This window comes from Falco peregrinus, chromosome 9 (genome assembly GCF_023634155.1).
Source record: "Falco peregrinus isolate bFalPer1 chromosome 9, bFalPer1.pri, whole genome shotgun sequence".
Classification (NCBI taxonomy): Eukaryota; Metazoa; Chordata; class Aves; order Falconiformes; family Falconidae; genus Falco; species Falco peregrinus.
Genome location: NC_073729.1, coordinates 6,766,647 through 6,786,981, shown reverse-complemented (window position 1 = coordinate 6,786,981; position 20,335 = coordinate 6,766,647). Strand labels below are relative to the sequence as shown.

At 37.0% G+C, this 20,335-nt stretch overlaps 1 protein-coding gene across 6 annotated transcripts in view; it reads right to left on the bottom strand.

The window, feature by feature from the left end:
* Positions 1–20,335, bottom strand: part of PLEKHA7 (pleckstrin homology domain containing A7) — a 159,983-nt gene that overhangs the window by 120,678 nt on the left and 18,970 nt on the right. Inside the window, exon 1 of one of the 6 annotated variants that reach the window (XM_027785047.2) lies at positions 11,638–11,693. The exons of the other annotated variants lie outside the window; for them this stretch is intronic. Coding sequence (XP_027640848.2) covers positions 11,638–11,678 — 41 coding nt within the window. The 5' untranslated portion in view covers positions 11,679–11,693. Of the gene's footprint in view, positions 1–11,637; positions 11,694–20,335 lie in introns of those variants that run through there. 6 annotated transcript variants of the gene reach the window in all.

The window sequence follows — 20,335 nt, the reverse complement described above, 5'->3', positions numbered from 1 at the left end:
TAGCTCCTATGACTTCATTCTTCCCATTGAAAAGCTCTTTGCAGTCCCCGTGATCTTCGCTCCTGTCTGTATTTGCATTATGGCTGTGCTCAAAAGAGCAATAAACGAGGCATGATACAAAAATGGGAAAAAGGACCATCTTTAGCCCTTAACCATGTATTAGCTATATTTACATACATTATTCATTTTAAAATAAAAATGTTTTGACTGAAATAAAATGCAATGCACACAACAGAAGGCAAAACTATCATGGTCTTTTTATGAAGGGATATAATTTTAAAAGTAAAATAAAATAAAATAAAATAGTAATCTGTGAAGCTTCAAGCCTTCTGTCTCCTTTCCAGTTCACCAAACGTAAGTGTGAGAAATTAAACTTTTTCCTATGTTTTTATTTTACTCATCACCCCAGGATCAAAAACTTCAAAGTTCAGATATACCCTCATTATTCCTTATTTACCTTATAAATGAGATATGAAAATGCATGCAAATAACTGGTTCTAGGAATAAATACTATTCAAGTGCCTCCATTAAAACCTACCAGAAGATAAGATCTAGTGAGTCAAGTGACAATCCATCCTAACTCAACATTCATTTTCCATTACTTTACATTTAATTGCAGGTGCTCACAAAATCTCAAAAAAATGACACTGATCTCTGCTTAGTACAAACTACTTTAAGCTGGAATCATAATAATAATTAGTCACCAGTAACTTAATTTTGCTTTAAAATAACATTTACATAATGTTACATCAGCAAACATGTCCCAGACAGTACTTCCTAGGGGGTACATTAAAACGAGGAACAAGCACATACAAGGTTTAGAGCAACATCAGAAAGAATCTGTTTTATTTCAGCTACACAGTGCTGACAAACTTTCACTCTTCAACGTTATACAAATGTAACATTAATTACTCACATAACCTGACACCAGTTCCCACAAACTACAGGGGACAAAAGGGCATGAGTTTTTCCCTGCAGTGCTACATCCAGTTGCTAGAATCCCAGTGTCGCATCCTTCTGACCGCTTTTCAGAATCGGCCATAAATGCCTTCTCCACATTGAGCTACCAGTAAAATAAAGGCCCCTGGCTGCAAGGAGGGGGGTTTTGCCTGTAGAAATTTCTGATCACATCTGCTAAGTAATGTTTTTTAGATTGCTCTATCCAATTATTTTGGATATTTAAGCAACCACTTTCTCTTCCCAGATTCTCCCAGGTCTCCCGATCACAACTTCACCATCCAGATGACTATTTTTTTTTCTCCTGCTCCTTTTCCAAGACTCCTTGTGATCTCCCTAACACTTCAGCTGCTGCTTCTGTCCCTGACACCTTCCAGATTTAGGAACTGTCTATAAAATTAAATCTTCTTATCATATTCAGGTATTCACAAACGAGAAGGTTTTTTTTATATACAAGACTACGAAAATCTGGCTATACCTAATGGAAGTATTTCTTCTCAACCTGTTTCAAGTTTTATTTTGGCTCTGTGGGAAGGAAATGCTAACGTTCACATCTTTACCACTCTTCAAAAATCAGAACTGTCTCATTACTGAGAAGTACCCAACTTTTTACATGCTAATTTTAAATTTTAAAAGAGAATGGTTGATAAATATACTACAAAAAATCCCATGAAACAGGACTACCTTTTTTTCCCCACAGCATTTAGATTCAACAAGCTAAAGATCTCAGGCTTACGTCATGGTTGCTCTATTATACCTAAACAGTTTTCTCACTTAGAAAAGGAGGAAGAGGAGACAGATAAGTCTTTACAGTAATGATGAAAAAGGAAGTATTAAGCATAAGATGAGACAGAGTTTTCAAATTTCCAAAGGGCTACTAAAGTAAGTTAATAGATGGGAACCTTAAACTATGGGATCTGTGTTACTGATGTCCTTTAAAGAAAAGAAAAGAAAATTACATGTAAGATGCCTGGAGGAATTTGTGGACCGGTTTTCCAGTTTTGATATGTCATATAAAATGGAATAGACCCAGGGAAGTATCAATATGCTAAGCAGCTTTTCTGCATAGAGAGATATTTTGAACCTATGTGAAGCTGTGCAAACGACTTTCCTAAGGTTTAAGCTTTTGGCACAAAAAAGGTAATTTTGTAAGAAGCTCAGATTAAAATTAGAATGGCTCTAGAAGTATTTAAAGACACAAAAAACCCCCCCAATGGATTTCTCTAAACTAAGAAAACATTCTCCCTCACGCATTATATGTTTGGTGCTATAAAGAAATTACAGCTGGAATACCAGAGACTGTGTGAAACTACCCTCTAAGACCATACATGACACTTGAAATTCAGATGTACTCCTGACCTGACATCCTAAAATGTCAAAGCCACTCCCAGTTTACGTATGTTCCAACAGATTAATTTTGCCATCTAAGATAGAGAAAAGCACTGCAATTCCATTACAGAAGTTTCCAAGTGTTTGTTCAGCCTAAACATGCATCATAAACGTCACACCATACATGATGCATAATAAGGATCTAGTAGACTACAGATGTCCTGTGGTTTTAAATTCAAAATTTCAGAAGCTAAGTACACTGCAGGCTTCACTGGATTTCCTTAAAAAAAATAAAGATCATCAAAAGCCCAGAAACCTGAACACCAGACCTACCCAGATTCACTTTTACACTTCACATTATTTCCAAATGCTTGTGCTTCAAAGATTTTTAAAGACTTTTTTTTTTTTTTTACTAATTTAATTATCAAAAATATGTTATTCGTTCTGTAGCCATAGTCAAGAAAATCTAAAAGGAACTTCAATAATCTTAGCTTAGAATTGTTTAAATGATGAACAAGTACCATAGTGTAGAAGCAGCTACTTGTAATAAAATTCCCTCATGATGGCAGCATAAGCCATTCTGATGAAGTACTAAGTGACAATACACATTCCTACTCATAAAAAACAGTGCGATCTCAACCATTCTAGAAACAGTGTTCACTACTTTTAATTTTCTCCCTCTTCCCATTGACATTTCTACACTACTTTACAGTATTCTTATTTAGTCACAAGAATTCCATAGCAGTATTACTCTACTTCACACCTATAATTAAATCAAGAAAGAAGAGGTACTACCCCTACATTTTGACAAGTGATATATAATTTTATGCATGTACCACATATGCTCCATTAGATTCTGCATCATTTGTATATTCTATTTTAAAGTCTATGACAACTGCACCATCCATGCATTTGCATGAATCACTAAGTTGAGGTGTCAATCAAGATCTATGAAGTTCTTCTGAAGAATTATCTTCCATCAAGTTCTGTTTGCTTTTAATGTTTCTGCATTGAAAGAGGACAATACCGTGAATTCAAAGGCCCCATTATTTTCTCGGAAGCAAGAGTGATTTCAAAACCGGCCAGGATTCTGAAAAATCTTGTGTTTTATCTTATTGACCTTCCACAGTATATAAATCACAAAGATTTATAGCCAGTTGTATACTTTCCTAAGGCGTGAAATTAATTTAGTTCAAAATCTGCATTGATTTCAGCTTATAAATAAATTATATCAATTAAGTCTGTGGTGATTAAGAATAGGTTTGAGATTAAAAGTTACCATGCTTGGAAAGACTTTTTTAAAAGGCTGTTACTAGTGCAATTCACTCTTTTCAGGCTGTGCTGCAAGCAAGGCATTGCTGAGGGTACTACTGCCAAAAGTTCACCTCCTATTTCAAAAGGTCAGTCAATGTCTCGCTCAGATCAGCCACCGTAACTGCACACATAGTTGATCCTTAACCCAGTTCTATCAAACTAATCTTAAGTTTTTTAAAGCCGTGCTGTAGAGTATATAAAGTAACCCAGATAACTGTGAGACACCAGGGTAAGGAGACACGATACACACAGTAATGCTGGCTGATCCAAGGGGACAGGAACTCCTGGAGGTGAAAAGACAGACAAGTAAGAATGAGTGACCACCTCAACCTCCTGCTCAACTTCAAATTTTCTGTTTACAGCAGATTTCAAATGCACTAAGGCCCCAGGTATTTCTCAGAACACCTACAAAGAGTTTAAATATTATTAATTTTATTTTTATATTACTGGCTTGCTGTGCTTAGATATACCTAAAAACCTTACCAATTTGTAGTTTTACACCACCTCTGGTTAACTGCTAACTGCTTAAAGGAAGCAACCTTGAGACCCCATCAAACTGAAGATAAACTGCCACTCACCCTATTTCTACATGTTAAGGACTCAAAGAACAAACATTCAGAAGGAAAGGAAAAAGAAAAAAAATAAAATTAGTCTACGTTTGATAAAAGCTGGAAGAAACAGAAGTGAAATGTGTTTCTAATCCACAAAACACAGAACGGAGGCATTCATTCTAGAAGTTTAACTCCCAGCACAAGTAGCAATACCACAGCCTGTACAACTTGGCACTTCACACGCCTTGGCATTCCTGGACAGAGCAAACAAACACGCTCGCACACAGACACAGCAGCCAAAAGCAGCAGTGAAGGTTTTTTGGCTGTAGTTAAGCTTTCCCTTAACCATCTCTTTTTATGTCTTGGCAGTTTTATCTCCGCTGTAGTAAGGAGAGCGGTTAACACCAAAAATCAGACTCAGATTACCCTGACTGAAAAGGCTGACCATATCTTAATTTGAGGGTTTACAATAAAAAGATTAAAACAAACCAGCAGCATCTCTTTTTTTTTTTAAGAGATACACTCACTGCATACAAACATTTACCACATCAAAGAAAAAGCAGCTTTACAATGAAAGCCCGTTTCCCAAATATTTATGGCTTCTAACAGAAATAGGATTCCTCTAGAAACTTCCCATTTTCCTCTCCATACACCCTTAGAGTACACCTATTCTGGCCAAGCCAGAAAAAGAGCTTTACCACATTTCCTCAGCTAACAGGGTTTTTCAAATGAGCAACAAAGATTGGGAACAGCTGGAGCTTCAGAAGAGGATTGCCTCATTACCAGTAGCAATAAACAGAATAGATTCAGCAGAAGCAACAGTCAAGTTCCCATCTAAAAGGTAAGTTACTAGGTTTAAAAATCACAGCCTAAACTCAAGGCTCTGCTGCTGGTATGTACATTTGTGTCTATTATTATAAAACAGCAACAACATAATAATAGGAGTCCTATATGAATTTACAGCTTTTTGCTCCTCTAAGTAATGGTAGCTTAAATCAAGAAACATGATGAGGTCAATTGAATTATATGAAAGAATGACCCAGATGTAGTTGGAAACCACAACTTCTACCATTTTCAGCAAGGCTCTTCTTCAAACATATAATGAAATATTCATGGCCATATTGTGACAGAAGAGCCTACAACCAACTTAAAAGAAGTTTTTTTCCTCTAGTCTTGCCTCTCATTGTTAAGAGATTAGCAGAAAATACAAATTTTTACAGAGATGTAACTGCAATAAATATAGCCTGAAGAAATTTTTTTCAATTATCAGACAAAAGGTTTCATATTTAGAAGACAATTAGTTGAACACAAGGTTAAGTAAACAAAAACATTTCAAGTTTTAAAAAGCAAGGGAAATATGACATTCAAAATTAGATCCAAAGCATGACCTAACAACTGAAAGTACAGAAATGCAGAGATAATGCATAATGTATGTCCAACAGTAAACTGATCGGTAAGTGGGAGGTACCCCAGCATAAGCCACAACTGTTACATGGCAGTGAAAAAGAAAAAATTCAATGCCAGGATACATCATGACAGGTATTTCCAGAGGAGATAAGGAAACATTTTAGGCAGTCTTTAACCGTAAGTGTTTCAGCAAGACTTTATCAAGAGTATCATGCACCATTCTAAATAAACCGTATGTAGAAAACATCAAATAGGTGCATGTAAAAAGGAGTTTCTGTATCTGGGGAAGAGATCAGGACACATCAAGTACTCTGTCATTTAGAACAAGCTAGGACACATCTACTTTGTAAAATGTAGCACAAGTGGAGAAACTTGAGCTAAAGCAAGCCAAACTAGTGCCTGAACCAGACTAACTGAAGACAGAACACTAGGAGATATCTGATAGCCCAGGCATATCACCATGCAGACATGACTACACTGCTTTTGGCTGAAAACTAACACCTCCGAGTTGTGCTGTGCTATACAGGTATTCGAGCTGGGCCTTGGGTCCCATCCACTGCAGAGTGTAGGCATGCATTGACTTGAAGCTTATTCAAACCTTTATTTTGTAGGGTGTAGGACTGCTCTGCTTAAAAACAAACAAACCAACCAGTCATACAAATACCAGGGCAGGGAAAGTTGCCTTCATCAAACAACAGGAATGGCAGGAGACCAACAGATACCAGACTGCCACTAGTTAATACAAGTCAGAACTTAAACTAAGTTCCCAAGATTTCTTTGTTTCTAACAAAATCTGATTGGTACATGAAAAAGGAAGAAAAAAAATCCCAAACAAACATAAAAAACCCAGATGGAGATTAATCAGTCCATGAGATAACTTAAATGATGTCCTGAAAATTAGAAGACATGATTGCATCAATACCTGCTTGCAGACACCAGTTTATTGTCTGCAAAAATTAAAACCAAAAGTTAATTCATATAATTTACTCGTATTTCATAACACTGTTCAGGCAAAGAATTCATGGCTGCTTGGAAATATCAATAAATATTTTAGTTTCTACTATATCTCTGAAGCCATGAAACTTCTCCAATTGTGCAAACACCTACTTGTGAACTTCAAAACTTCTGAATCAAGAATATTCAAAAGAAGTCTTTGATCTGTAGCATGCTATAAGATAGTCTATTATGAGTTTGCCATGCTAAGATACTACGCAAACAAACACTTAAGTCTACTTCCCCCCCCCTCTTTTTTCTGCCCTTTAAACAAGCATCAAACAACAGCGAAGAACCATTATTGCAGAGGTCAGCACATTCTTAAACTTAAAACTTCCAAGTCACATTTTAGTTCGCTGAAAAAAAATAGTTTTCCCATGTCAAGAAGGCATTACATTATGTAACACCTAAAAAAAAATAAAATATTACATTCTGAAAACAATTACTGTATGGCCACAACTTATTTACACATAAAGCTACTTACACATAAAGCTCTAATTGGGCAATGCATCCTTCTTGGATCAGGAAAGTTTGACATCTGTCCAGTTGGATGTCTCAGACAAACAATGATGTCTTCCTCAGCTAGGATTTTATTTGTTATTTTTTTTTAATTAACATGCATGAGGTTATCTAGTAAAAACTCACCAAGTGCTAATCATCTTCTATCCGTGATGTCTTCAGTCTGGCAAAGGAAACTGAATTCCTGCCTCCATCAGCCTGGTTCCAGCAACAGTACTGGAATCTCGTCCTTCCTCCCCTCCAACCAGATGAATGACAAGGGCATTGGAAGCTGGGTATTTTATTCTTGCTGGCAAAGTAGGGCCTCAGCTATCACACACAATTTCATTAAGAATATACCTTCTTCTGATATGATCTTAAGACCAGAACATCAGGAATCCCAGCTTCCACTGGAATTATTAGATTATCCCAAAAGTATAAAACCCATTTTGTTGCAGTTCAACCCACACAGCCAGGATGCCTGATCTGCTGAGAGAAGGATGTTAAAAGATTCAAAAGATCAAACTAAATCTAGAGAAAGGAACAAATCCCTGCTTCATCCGTAAGAGGACAACCCTCAATACCCAAAATATTGTCCCAAACTAATCTGAGGCAGACTTTGGTGTATAAACCTTATCCTTTCCCAGTGAAGAATCAGAGACATAGAAAAGCCTAGACTGGAAGGGTTTTCAGGCAATCATCTGGCCCAACACTCTGCTGAAAGCAAGGCCTTATACTACATGAACCAGTGTCATTCAAACTGAGTCTTGAATACTTCCAGCAAGGAAGATTCCATCCCTCCTCTAAGAAACCTACTCCAGCGTTTAATTGTTCTCACAGTGAAGAATCAGCTTTCCTGGATGATCAGTAAAGGCCTGTGAATGCTCTACTTGAATGGTAGAGAGCAGTGTTTACACAGCCCCTTCAAGCCCCAAAGCACCTGAGCACACTCCTTGACATGCACAGGTTTTATGTGTGCATTTGTCAAAAGTCGGGGGGGAAAAAGAGGATAGACTCACCAAGCTCTTACCTATGCTAGAAATAAATATTATGTTAAATGGAACATGAATAGATTTCTAACCAATCCAACACAAGTACCAGACTTGGCCTTCAAAGAGCTGACAAAAACCATCAAACTAGAACCTATTTGGCTGAGAGGCACTCGCTCATTCACACTACACCAAGAGGACTGTCCAGTGGCATTAATCAGGGATACACATTTCCAGTATTTTGGGCCAGCCTTACCCTCAATCCAACTAAAAGGTTCTGGCAGGCAGTTAAGAGCTGCCATTTGCAAACTGAGCTGGTATTTAGCATCTTTAAGACTGCAGCTCCTGGAATCATGTATATGACTTAAGAATGCCTGCTTTCATCTTATAAAGGTGTTCCTGACATTCATAGTGTGAGAGAGGAAAAATAGGCCCTGAAGAAGCTCAGGAAACAGATACAAATATGTGGATATAAATAAAGAGTCCAATAAATCTAGATAATGTTAAGCAATTCTGCATGAGAAGTACAGATTCCAGGCGTTCCACTGTGTTCCACAGATAAATTATAATAAGGTCCACAAATACACTATTAAAAAAAAAAATAAATGCTTTTTCCCCCGCATTTTACTGAGAGGTTTTTCATAACTCTTACACCATAACCACGTCCTTTGTTCTTTTACCTCCCCCCCAACAAAACCTCAAAATTTGACCTTGTAGAGACTGTAGCTCAGAAGGAATTTAAATAAGAACAAGTGTAATTCTTTGCCTTCGCTCTTTCTCAACTGTCTCATCTATCCCCCATTTCCATTCTTCTAATATACTACATAGCCTCTTAAAAATAAGCAAGCCATCTAAAGTGTAGGCATAAGCAGCGCAAAAAACATCCATTCAAGCAAATTCCATGCACAAGCAAAGGCTGTTGGGTGATTTTCTCAAAAAGCTGTCAGAGTCCTTCACAATGAAGATCAAAACACACACACACAAACAACACCAACCAGTTGAGCCAAGCACAGCGAAGTAGTGAAGAAGAATTAGAGCAAGACAATCACAGATGCCTGCACTGGCATTTCTAACTTGACTGTAACTTGGCTTCAAGTTTTGCCATAGCGTCACTGACAGTAATGGAATTCTTCAGTAACAGTGGTTTGACTGAAAAAAAAAAACCAAACCATTTTTTGGACAGTTTAAATATTTACTTACAAATATTTTAGCTCATACACAGAAAAGCATAATAAACAATGAAGATTTCAACCAACATCTCTCTTACAGAGCCTTCTACCATTCTCTGAATGCATACACACAAAAAAAATCCTATACGCCAAGCATTCATCTTCTATGTCAAATTTACAAACTTTCCTCTTTGTACTATATTACATAAACAAACTGATACAGAATAGATAAGCACTTTGTGTAGTAAAGTGCTAAAATTCAGGCTTGCCTTCAAGGCTACTGATTTATCATACTTTCCTACAGCCATTCTTCACAACACAAAACTGAAGAGGAAACCAATGCAAAAGCTGACCGAAAGCCATGCTTAATAAACCTTCTAAATTACCTAAAAAAGACAGTTTTAAACCACACCAGACTGGAGGGCAGAGCTGCCATTTTTTGAAGAGCTTTTGACAACCTGGAGAAATATGCTGACAGAAACCTCATGATGTTCCACAAAGACGGATGGCAGGCTCATGCACCTGGGATGGCACAAGCCTACACAGCAGCAAAGGCTGGTGGCTAACTGACTAGAAAACAGCTTTGTACAAAGGGACCTACGGGTCCAGGTGAAAAAGTTGAACACAATTTATTTATGACACCATTTTCATTCTAGATCTTGACGTCTCCACTACATCATAACAGGGAAATGCAGAAAACAATGAAGACAGAATCTACGCCAAGAGATTATTATACACCTTTAAGTTTTCTAGAACAAGCAGTACCAGGAAAGCAGGGGAAAAGAAACAGATAGCCCTGGTCTCAAAACCATGAACTAGTGTATCAAAATAAGCTGGTTCCCTAACAAGGACTGACATGCTGTCACAGAAAAGCACAGGCTGACAAAAACAATTATGGGAGCCTCAACATACTTTGCCGACTAGAAGTTCCTTGTCCCTATTACCTGGAAACAGGTCTGACAAAAATCAGTTTCAACGAGGTTCAGCTTCTGTGGTTCACCAAAAGACCCTCCTCACACACAGAGCTCCTTCAGCACCTCAGCTGCACTCTCCTGAACACCAAGCACACGTCCACTATTTTCAAGAAGCTGAGTGTTCCCACTCGGAATAACGATGAAGCTTTAACAAAGACAGAAATGTAAAATTACACCATCGATGCTCATTGCCTATCTGACAGAGGTACAAACATTGAGCACATTTAAGTCTGAAGATCTACAAGTTATTTCTACTTTTAAAATATATTATGATCCTCTAAAACCAGGCTTGGGTAAGTTTTTTTATTACATTTTATTTCAGTATTGCTGTTTTCCCAGTGTCTCAGGAATACTCATGAGCCCTAGATATAGCCATACGCCACTGTATTCTACAGATTCATCAGGAAATTTTCTTGGCTTAAACCTGTATTCTTTAAAACATACTTTTAAACATCAATTTTTATACTTTCCCTGACTGCAATTTCTGTAGATTTTGTTTAAAGTTGATTATCTTATTTGCGTCTGTGATTTTATTACATTCTTCCTGAACTTTTTTTGTAATAACGAAAATTCCAGCCCTCCCATCAAAATAGAGACACCTAAAATAATTGTCACCTTGCATTAAATACAAGCTGATATTTCCAGTAATGAAGAAATGCAGAAAACAGTGTATGACAGGCAGATCTTTACAAAATCCATCAGTCCTATAAAGAATTTAATCTTATGTAAAACAGTATTCTGTTATTTAGAAATCCTGAAAACTGATACACTAGAGTTTAAATTTATAATTTTCTCCCTGATTACACGCCATAATCACCACCACATTCTATCCTTATAGTTTCTTTCTGGAGATAAAGTTACTGTTACCAACTCTCCCCCGCCCAAAAGTTCAAAGATAGACACACTTGTCAAATACAACTCTTAGGGCTTCACAAATATTTTGGCAAAGTTTGTTGTAAAACAGCAACAACAAAATACCAAACAACAAAACAAAACACCCCAAACCAACTCACAATTCCTATGCTCTTTGCTGGATTTCATGAAAATAAAAGTAGGACAACATCCAAACTCACCACCTCAAGTCAGAAATATGAGTTTGTTTTGCCATCTGTGGAAACTATTTTGCAGCTAGTCAATACCACAAAGATCAATAAACCCAGGGACAGACTGCCTTCCTAGACCTTTGCAAGTAACACCATATTAGCATAAAAAGCAGACAGTAGAAGATTGCAGATCAGCTGCAGTTTTCAACAGGAGTACATAAACATCTGAAGAACAATAAACAGTTCATCTTACTTATCCAAATTAATCATTTCAATTTGCTCACCAGGAACTATATATGGTCAGGTGATCCTCCTGCTTTCTGGGATACAGAGAAGCCTGCCTCCTGTAATTTGGTTTAAGCCACAAATACTTTTGAGACCACCCTCCAGAGCAGCACAATCCTATTCTTTACCTTGGCATTAATGGTCTTCTGTTGAACCGTAGGAAAGGCATGCCATCTTGCAGGAAGGGCTCCCATCACATATGTCTTTACAGTTAAGCTGGCCTTTCTCGAAGCTGTTAAGCGACACATTTTGTTAAATGTCACATCAAGTGCATTCCATGAGATGGAATGTACGTGGTGTCCCTGCAGAAACCACATCCTCCCACCACAGCTGTAGATTTGAACGTTCCTTTGTATTCCATGTTTGGAAAAAAAAAAAGGACAAAAATACCAATTTCTTTTTAACAAAAGTAACTCTCCATGCACCAGAACAATGGCTCGGTATTTTGCAAAATTCTTGAAAAGGAAATTTACTCAGTTTTCCTATCTCAAAGGGTAGCAAAACAAACCAAGTGCCAAGCACTATCACATGTTCCCAGAAAAGTCTAGGTACCGTAAATATGTATCAGAACATACCAATGGTCTAGCCTGGATGTCTGCATATCCTTACATGACACTCAGCCTCCCTAAAGGGTACTTGAAAGCCTAAACTATGTTAAAAGCGTGCCTATCAGTATTGAAAACACCACAATACATTATTGTCTGTAAGCATTTGTAGTGTCCATTTTTGAAAACAAAAGCTTAATGTTCTCCCAATAAAGCTTAAACACAGATGTTGTTCAGCAATTTGTTAATTTTTCTTATCTCTGTCAAACGATTTTTAGCAGAGTAACCTAATTTCAAAGTTCACATGAAATCCAAGGTAAGCTTTCAGGTAAATCTAATTTCAATTATACATGGGTTTCATTTAACTCAGCTGAAATCAGAGTCCCATAGAACGTGTTTTCAGCTAGATCAAAGATGTGAACTGGGGCATCAGTCAAGCTGCTAACCAAGTGTTCCAGCACTGGTCACGAAAGGGCTGCAAAGGAAAGATACAGTGGAAATGTGAGCATCCCTTTCATTGACAGCTAATTTTTAGATTAATCTAACCCCCTCATGAAACTACATAGCTAGTCAATTTGTGTTCTCATCCATAGCAATCAGAATTGGACTTCACACCTTCTTCTTCTAATGAAAGTCCAGAAGTTGAATTAATTGGCCTCTAACTCAGCCATGCAGTAATCCAAAACTCACCAAAATCAGCAAGCTTCGGATCAGACCTTTAATGACATAAACGGGTGAAGGCACGTAATTTACTTTTCTTGTCCTTTGTTTCTACAGAAATGCTCAGAAACAGGTGTGTGTTAATTCCTTAGGCTCTTTCACCCCCACACATGGGATGCAAGTAGCCCCCTCTCTGTCTGGTGGCAACTACTTCAACCAGGCACAAAACACCCCTCTAATAAAAATAGGGACCTAAGAAAGAAATTCCTTCCAAGTTTTAAGAAGCAACAAGGAACTCTTCAGGGCACCATTTTAAAACTTCTCAGAATACACAATGCATATGCCTATGACGGGGGTGAGGGGAGGGGACTTGGGAAATGGTACCGAACAGAAATCTAAAGTATAAAACTACCCAAGGTCAGTTGTTTTCAAAAGTCTTAGTTCTTCTCCCTATACATTCTATAATCTGAAAAAGGTAAACAAAGACACCTATTGAAGGAAAAAATGGAGAGCAGTTTTTCAATAATATAACTTTCAAAGCAGGTACTGCAGTACCCTTAATGCTTTATTCATGTATTTTCTGACTTCAGTCATTCTAGTTGTCTGTCTTTCACTTCAGATGCTCCTGCTGACAGTATTTTGTTAGCCGTTTGGAATTTCAAAGCTCACAACAGCCATTGTCACAAATGAGAAGCAAAACTAGGGACTCTGTGGAACAGCTTAATTACATGCAGGCAGAATACGTTTTAGAGCCAAACTGAACACTGAAAAACAGCAAGATATCTGAATCTGTGCTCTGACTCTATTTAGAACAAAAACTTTGATTAATCCCAGAATCTCAACTAAGTAAGAAAAACCACAAAATGTTACAACACAGAAGCAACTCTCCACTTCGAAATCCTTCCATCAGTTCTAAACAAAGACAACACTACTGTTCTCTTTTACAAATACTTGTTATTGCATCAGTCCCAGACTAGCAGAAAGCTGAAAACACTGTCTAACATGGAGAAAGTTCTCCTCTCTGGAGCTAAATCAACACGCCCAGAAATTGGCAGCTATTAATTTTAGATCTTTGCTGAAAGTATTTAAGAAAAGCTCTTTACTGAGAACAGCTACACAGGTAAGTGACTTTTCCAGTCTTGAAAGATCTACCATCAACCAGGTACCAGCTGCATAGTAAGTTTCCACATAAGACATGGTGTAGGATTTACTCCATATACCACTAAACATAAGTTGCTGAGCTTGTCATTGCATTGCAGTCCACTGGACTTCACATTGGAAAGAAAAGGAATATGGGGGAACAATTCACCTGATCTATTTCAGATTACAGTTTTGAAATAGATGAAGTTGCTCTAGAAATGCCTTTCCTCTGCTACCTAAAAATGAACCTGAAAAGTTACTTCCTCACGTGTCATCTATGTTACAGATACCTACAGCCAGACAGGATGTAAATCTGTCTGATTTCCAGCTAATGGCTTCAAGACCGTACCAAATACACAAGACAGGCATTAAATTCCCAAAGAAAAGCCATGGGTGAGCATACTGCATCACAGATTTGGTTGATCTTGTTAAGGGCAATCATAAAATAACCGAGCCCCTGCAACACCAAGGGTGTTGGCAGTGGCACAGCTTTCAGAAGAGAGACATTTTGTTTTACACACTTACCCTTTTGGCAGCTACACTCTCATGGTTGTGTCAGGATACACAGCTCCTGGACATCCCTAGGACAATCCCTCTTTCCCCTCTTATGGGGTAAGAAACCCCATAAAAATAGTAAGAACATGTCTTCACCGAGAGTGCTGAAAACAACTCTAGAAACTACTCACTGAAAAAATACTGAGCAGTCCTAAAACACAATATTAGTAAATAAAATTGCGTAAGGAATGAGATGCCAAAAGGCAGAACCAAAACGATACTTCTACTAAAGTAACATTCAACAATTAAGAAGCACGGTTAAACCTGATCCTACTTAATTCATCACAAACACTTTGCTTCTTGATGTTAAACCACAGTACAATTTAAAAGCATTTAAATTATTTAAGATGTGTATTAATGAACTCTAGAGTAAAAAATATTATCTCAATGCAAAACTTGGTAATGGATAAGACAAATTTGGCATTGTCTCATATTAAAAATGTAAATTAACTGGATTATTTGGTTTTATATAGATGTACATATGTATACTTGTATTTATATACATATTATATATATTTATGTATATAAGTATTCTGTCAATTCTTCTGGGTTTTCTCAGACTGTACTGAAAAGATTTAGAAACTACAATATTAATTAACAAAGTAATTTATTAGATCGATAGCTATTGTTCTTCATCCAAGATCAGCACACTGTGGATTTCCCTCAAGTCACACAGTATTTCTTCTGATTCACATACAACTATGCAACACTCACTGAATAGCTGGAAGTTCTTCTCTCATAAAACTTGCATATATAGTACCAAAAAAAAAAATTAAAAATTATATGTGTAATGCTGTTCAGGAAGTGCTATGGCAGCATATTTTGCAAACAAAATGGTGCCTGGGAAGGGGTTTACAGAAATGAGAATAGAGAGATACTAAAGAGAATAAATTTTAGACTAGAGCCTTCAGGATCAGATTACGGTAGGAACATCCAAGAACATAAAGGAAGTGGACAACTAATCTATGCCAAATCTGAAAACTCATTTAAATGGTTAAATTGGTATCACAAGAAAGTCTAGCCAATGACCACTTATCTATTTTCTAAGGGAGTACTGCAGCTTGTGCTAGATCAGCAGGCAGTACAGTAGTCATGTATAGCCAGACTCCAGTTTGGAAAGGATATAAAAAAGGAAGACATTACACATTGTGTAACTTCCAAGTACACATGGGGAGAGTACACTGAATTATAATTTGACTATTTGATTCTATCTATAACAAAGTCACCTAGAATATTTAGAGGCATTGGTTCAAACTTCAAAGTTGAAAAAACCCCCAACGATCACAAACCAAACCCCACAACATTTAATCACCACACTGAAGGAAAAGATGACTAAACATAACTAGTTTTGAATGACACTTTTAAAAACATTATTAATCAAAAAATCTGGGGGTGAGAGGGAGAAAAGGAATTTGGGGGGGGGGGGGGGGGGGCAGGGACCCAACAATAAAGAAATAAAGAATAACAAATACTCTGCCTACTTACCTTCCATTTTCACTTTATTTTTCCAACAGCGATGTATACAAACATATAACAAGCATGAATAAAAACTGCCCAAAGCTCTGTCAATAACAGAAAAACACCGGTTTTGAGACAGCTCCCCAAATACCTTTCTCTCCTTTATTGCGCTTATTGCGGACCTTTACAAAAATCCAGAACTATACCGGCAGCCACAGGGTTTGCTATAATTTCCACATAGCCCGAAAGCTTAACTCATCAAAATGGTGGCTGTATTAAAGCATGACATTTTCTATATAGACAGAAATCACTTTTCCTTTATAAAAATACCCTGTTTTAAATGCAGAACTTTGACAGCCGGGCTTTCCCAGTTTTTATATATTCCCTAGCATGCTTAAGAAAAAGTTAAACTGCAGGAGAAACATATGTCAGGAATGTAACAACACAAAAAAAAAGAATCTGTAACAAGTCCAGGTTTTATGACAGTGTAACCACATTAATTTTCAAGACATTTAGCTTTTTCTGTAGACTCATTTGAGTGACCTATTATTTAGCATTCTTCATTTTGCACCCATTATAATTTCACTTATGAATACTCCTCACAGCTGCACGCACACTCACCTTAATTGAAAGGTTATTGTTAAAAGCTCCTATAAAAGGGAAAGATAGAGACAGATACTGTGGTTTCAGCACAGGAACAGTTTCTAGAAAATGTCAAGGCATAAGATTTAAGGATGGCAGAATAAAGCCTTTAATTATCACCCAGCAGATCATCTAAGTGTGCTAACTGATTAGTGTGTAAGTAAACATTTGGATCTTCAAAGTTTTCCCCATTCCCTACACAATTTTTGCTTCCTATCTTTACATACATTTGTTAATATTCACTATTTATGGGTAATTTGGTAGAAAGCCCATCACAGCGGATGAGACACATTCTGGCAAAACATCCAATACAAGAAGGACTCGCTGGAGGGAAGGGAGGTAGGATCTTAAAAGTGTGGTTTTAAATTCAGCACTTTGGTTACAATCAAGATACAAGGTTCTCCAACTGCCAACTTCTATTCAGAGAGACGAGCACTTCAGCAACCACTTTGGGAGAGCAGCCAGCACATCCACAGCTACAGAATTAATACGAAGAAATGCTAAAAAACATCCTACTCCCTTACACTGGAACATTCTCCTGTGTGTCTCCTTCCATGCACAGTCACAGTCAGTGCCGTTCTGGCTTACTGACACCTTTCCCGTCTTTGCTAGATTCTCAGCTTTCTTGTCCTGGGGGGCTACTGGATGCTGGCCACTGAGGTCCTGCAATTCCCGACACAAATCAGACCACTGTTTACACATTCCTACATTTCTTCTGCGTGGCTGATGCATACAATATCTCCACTACTTTTTCAGCTGATTACAACCCTGATAACTGAATGGAACCTCTGAAGCACACATAATGAGTTAATTATATTCACATGATGCAACTGAATTTACGGTCACACAGAATCTCAGCTACTGTAACAATTACACAGACCTAGCAAACCCTCATGCACAAAGCAACATAAAAGAGGTAAGACAGGACAAACACACACATCTTGTCACTTTCTGACAGCAACAAAAAATTTATATTGCATATAATAAATTTACACAAGGCATACTAATCCAAACCATGGCAAGATGATTTACCTAAGTCTTCTACCTAAAACTAAATATATGTATACAAAACTAACATACTGTCCTTCTACAAAGTTTTAGACTAGGATCTATTTACCTAAGAAACATATATCTTAGTCTTCAGAAATAAACAGCAATAACTACTTTCTTACTTTGAGTAGTTCAGCTATACAAATTTGATCTAAGCACTGCAGAAGCCCAACTCTAGCAAGACTCAAAATTGTGAACGCACAATCTATCATCTAATTTCATTAGTTAGCTTTAAAAAAAAAAGTCCTAAACAAATGCCTCAACACGGATGACAATTTTGAACATTAACTGCTAAAGAAATTTCATTTTTCCCAGGATTTGGCCCTGGCTTTAAACCACAAAGGAGACACGCTGTAGTTATATCCTGTAACACTATATTGTTTGTTTTGATCATTACTGTATTTTTTCCACACCAAGTAATACAGTAATCAGAGAAGTAAAGTGGGAGACTAAGGTTTACTCATTTGTAGACCAGTATACAGCCAAACAATCTCCCAACAACTTCTTGGAAAAGCTCATCTCCAAACATTATGTTTAGGAACAGTCATTCACATTCTGTACATATCCTGTCACTAATTCTTTCCCTCCCCCATTACAAATTGCAGAAAGTAAAAATTTCCTGGGCAGCACATAAACACACCATTCACTGCTAACAGTTCGAAAACATAAAAAGCATGTATGATTTAAAATGTTTGAAACAAGTATTTTTCTAAAGAAGTTACCATGTTACATTAGAAAACTGTTATGAAAAATATCCAGCCTATAAAGTCCAATCTATTCAATAATCAATCATCTTAGCTGAAGATATTATTTTCCAAAGCCATTCTGAAGGCACCAGAAGCTAAATACCATTACTTGAAAAGTGCCATTTACATTACACACATGAACAAAAGCTATCATTGTCTTGTCTGAATAAGGCTGACTGCAAATACTTTACACTACAACAGGCCCTTTATTGTATTATCCAAGAGCTTTACCAGTTTGAAGGAACAATGAAGTTTTAATGGAACTTCCCTGGAATCTACTGCTTGATTTGCTGGATAAGTCTCCACTGGAAATATTTACTATACTAGCAACGTCTTTGTAAAACTTACCATCCAAAACATGACTTCTGACAAGACATTTAATGTCTTAATTTTCCACAACTCCAGCATGGTTTTTTTCCTCACGTGTATGGATACAAGCTCTGTAGTTCTATGCTGATGCAAATGTTGTTCTGTCATTTCTACACGTGCATGTGTGGGATGAGGGAGGGTATGTTTGTTTTCAAATACAGCTAGCACAACTTGTCATACTTCCCAGACTCTGGATTTAGAACAGAAGGGTTTTTGAAAAGTGTTTTACTGGCGGTATGAGTTCCAAGTCATGTACGTATCTGCGGGCAAGTACATCTGTTGCATAGGTGTCTGTCTTTGGACTTCTACCAGCTTCCCCTGCAGCTTAGCACAATTTATAGCAGAATTCATACAGGAAAACAACAGAGATTCCATGAGTAATCCAAGTCAAGCCTCAATTAAGGCTTTCAAAACAATAATTACTCGGTGCCAATTATGACAGTACTTCTTATATGAACATGCTTTAAGAATCCAAGAGGGCTAGCCAAAGACTGTAATACTTAGCCTTTACTCGTTCAACAGTCTCTCTAAAAGCACATATAAACCCAAATATCCAGCAGCTTTCTACATTTCTGATTGTCACTCCTAACACCGTGAAAAGAATAGAGCTTTAGTTTGGAACTAGGTTTTTTTGCATTTCTATACAAAAATAAGCTTAAAAGGTTTTTAAAAATAAATAGGTAAAATGTTTTTAATTGCCATCCTAGTGTTAATAAACTCCTTCCAATGACTAAACCACTGTTCCTTAAAGGTAAACAATAGGAGTTACCAGCATATGCACGTTCTCATTGCAGAAATATTAAAATTATTTAACAGCCTCCAACTAAAGTTGTTAGAAGACAGAGGAGCACTGCAGAATCCAGTTTTAAAACAAAGTATGTTAAGGTTATCCTTTCTGTCAGATGTATTCAGTTTGCTACTTCCTCTTTCAAAGCACGTGCATTACAACAGTATTTTCACAAACTTATTTTTTAATATATTTAAAAGAGCCAATAATGTAGATTCTCTTTTAAAGGAAAAAAAAACCCACACCACAACGAACAACGAACACACCCAAAACCAAACCAAGCAATGAATTAAACCCGATAATTGGCAAGCAAGCCACAAAAACAGGCACATCACATACAAAAGCACATAGATTTCAGGAAAAATACACAGCACAATTAAAAAACCTCCCAATAGAAAACTACATCAGCACAAGAGCTAATGTTTTTCATAACGAACCATGTCAAATCTAAGTGAACAGCATTATTAAAAATAAGCATCCACATTATTTAACTGATGTACAAAAATTACTGGTGCCACCAAACCCCTCCACAGAAGTATTCAGTAGGCTTCAACCATCCTTTGAATAATCACACAGAGATGCTGCAGCGCCAAATGACAAACCCACAGTTGTCTGTTTTTCTGATGCAGAGCACACTGCTGACTTTTAAAGGCACAATTTCAGCACAAGTTTAATTTATGGATTAGAATATTTTGGAATATTAACACAACAGCAAAAAATGCCAAGTGCCTGAAGTAAATAAAGCTAAAGGTATCTAAATAACTTAAGTTTTTATGGCCAGAGACCTGATATTATCTTTGAAGCTAATAATGCATGGGTTCTTTATTAAAGAAAGAACTTAATTGTTTTTATTTTAAATGTGAATTTGGTGGAG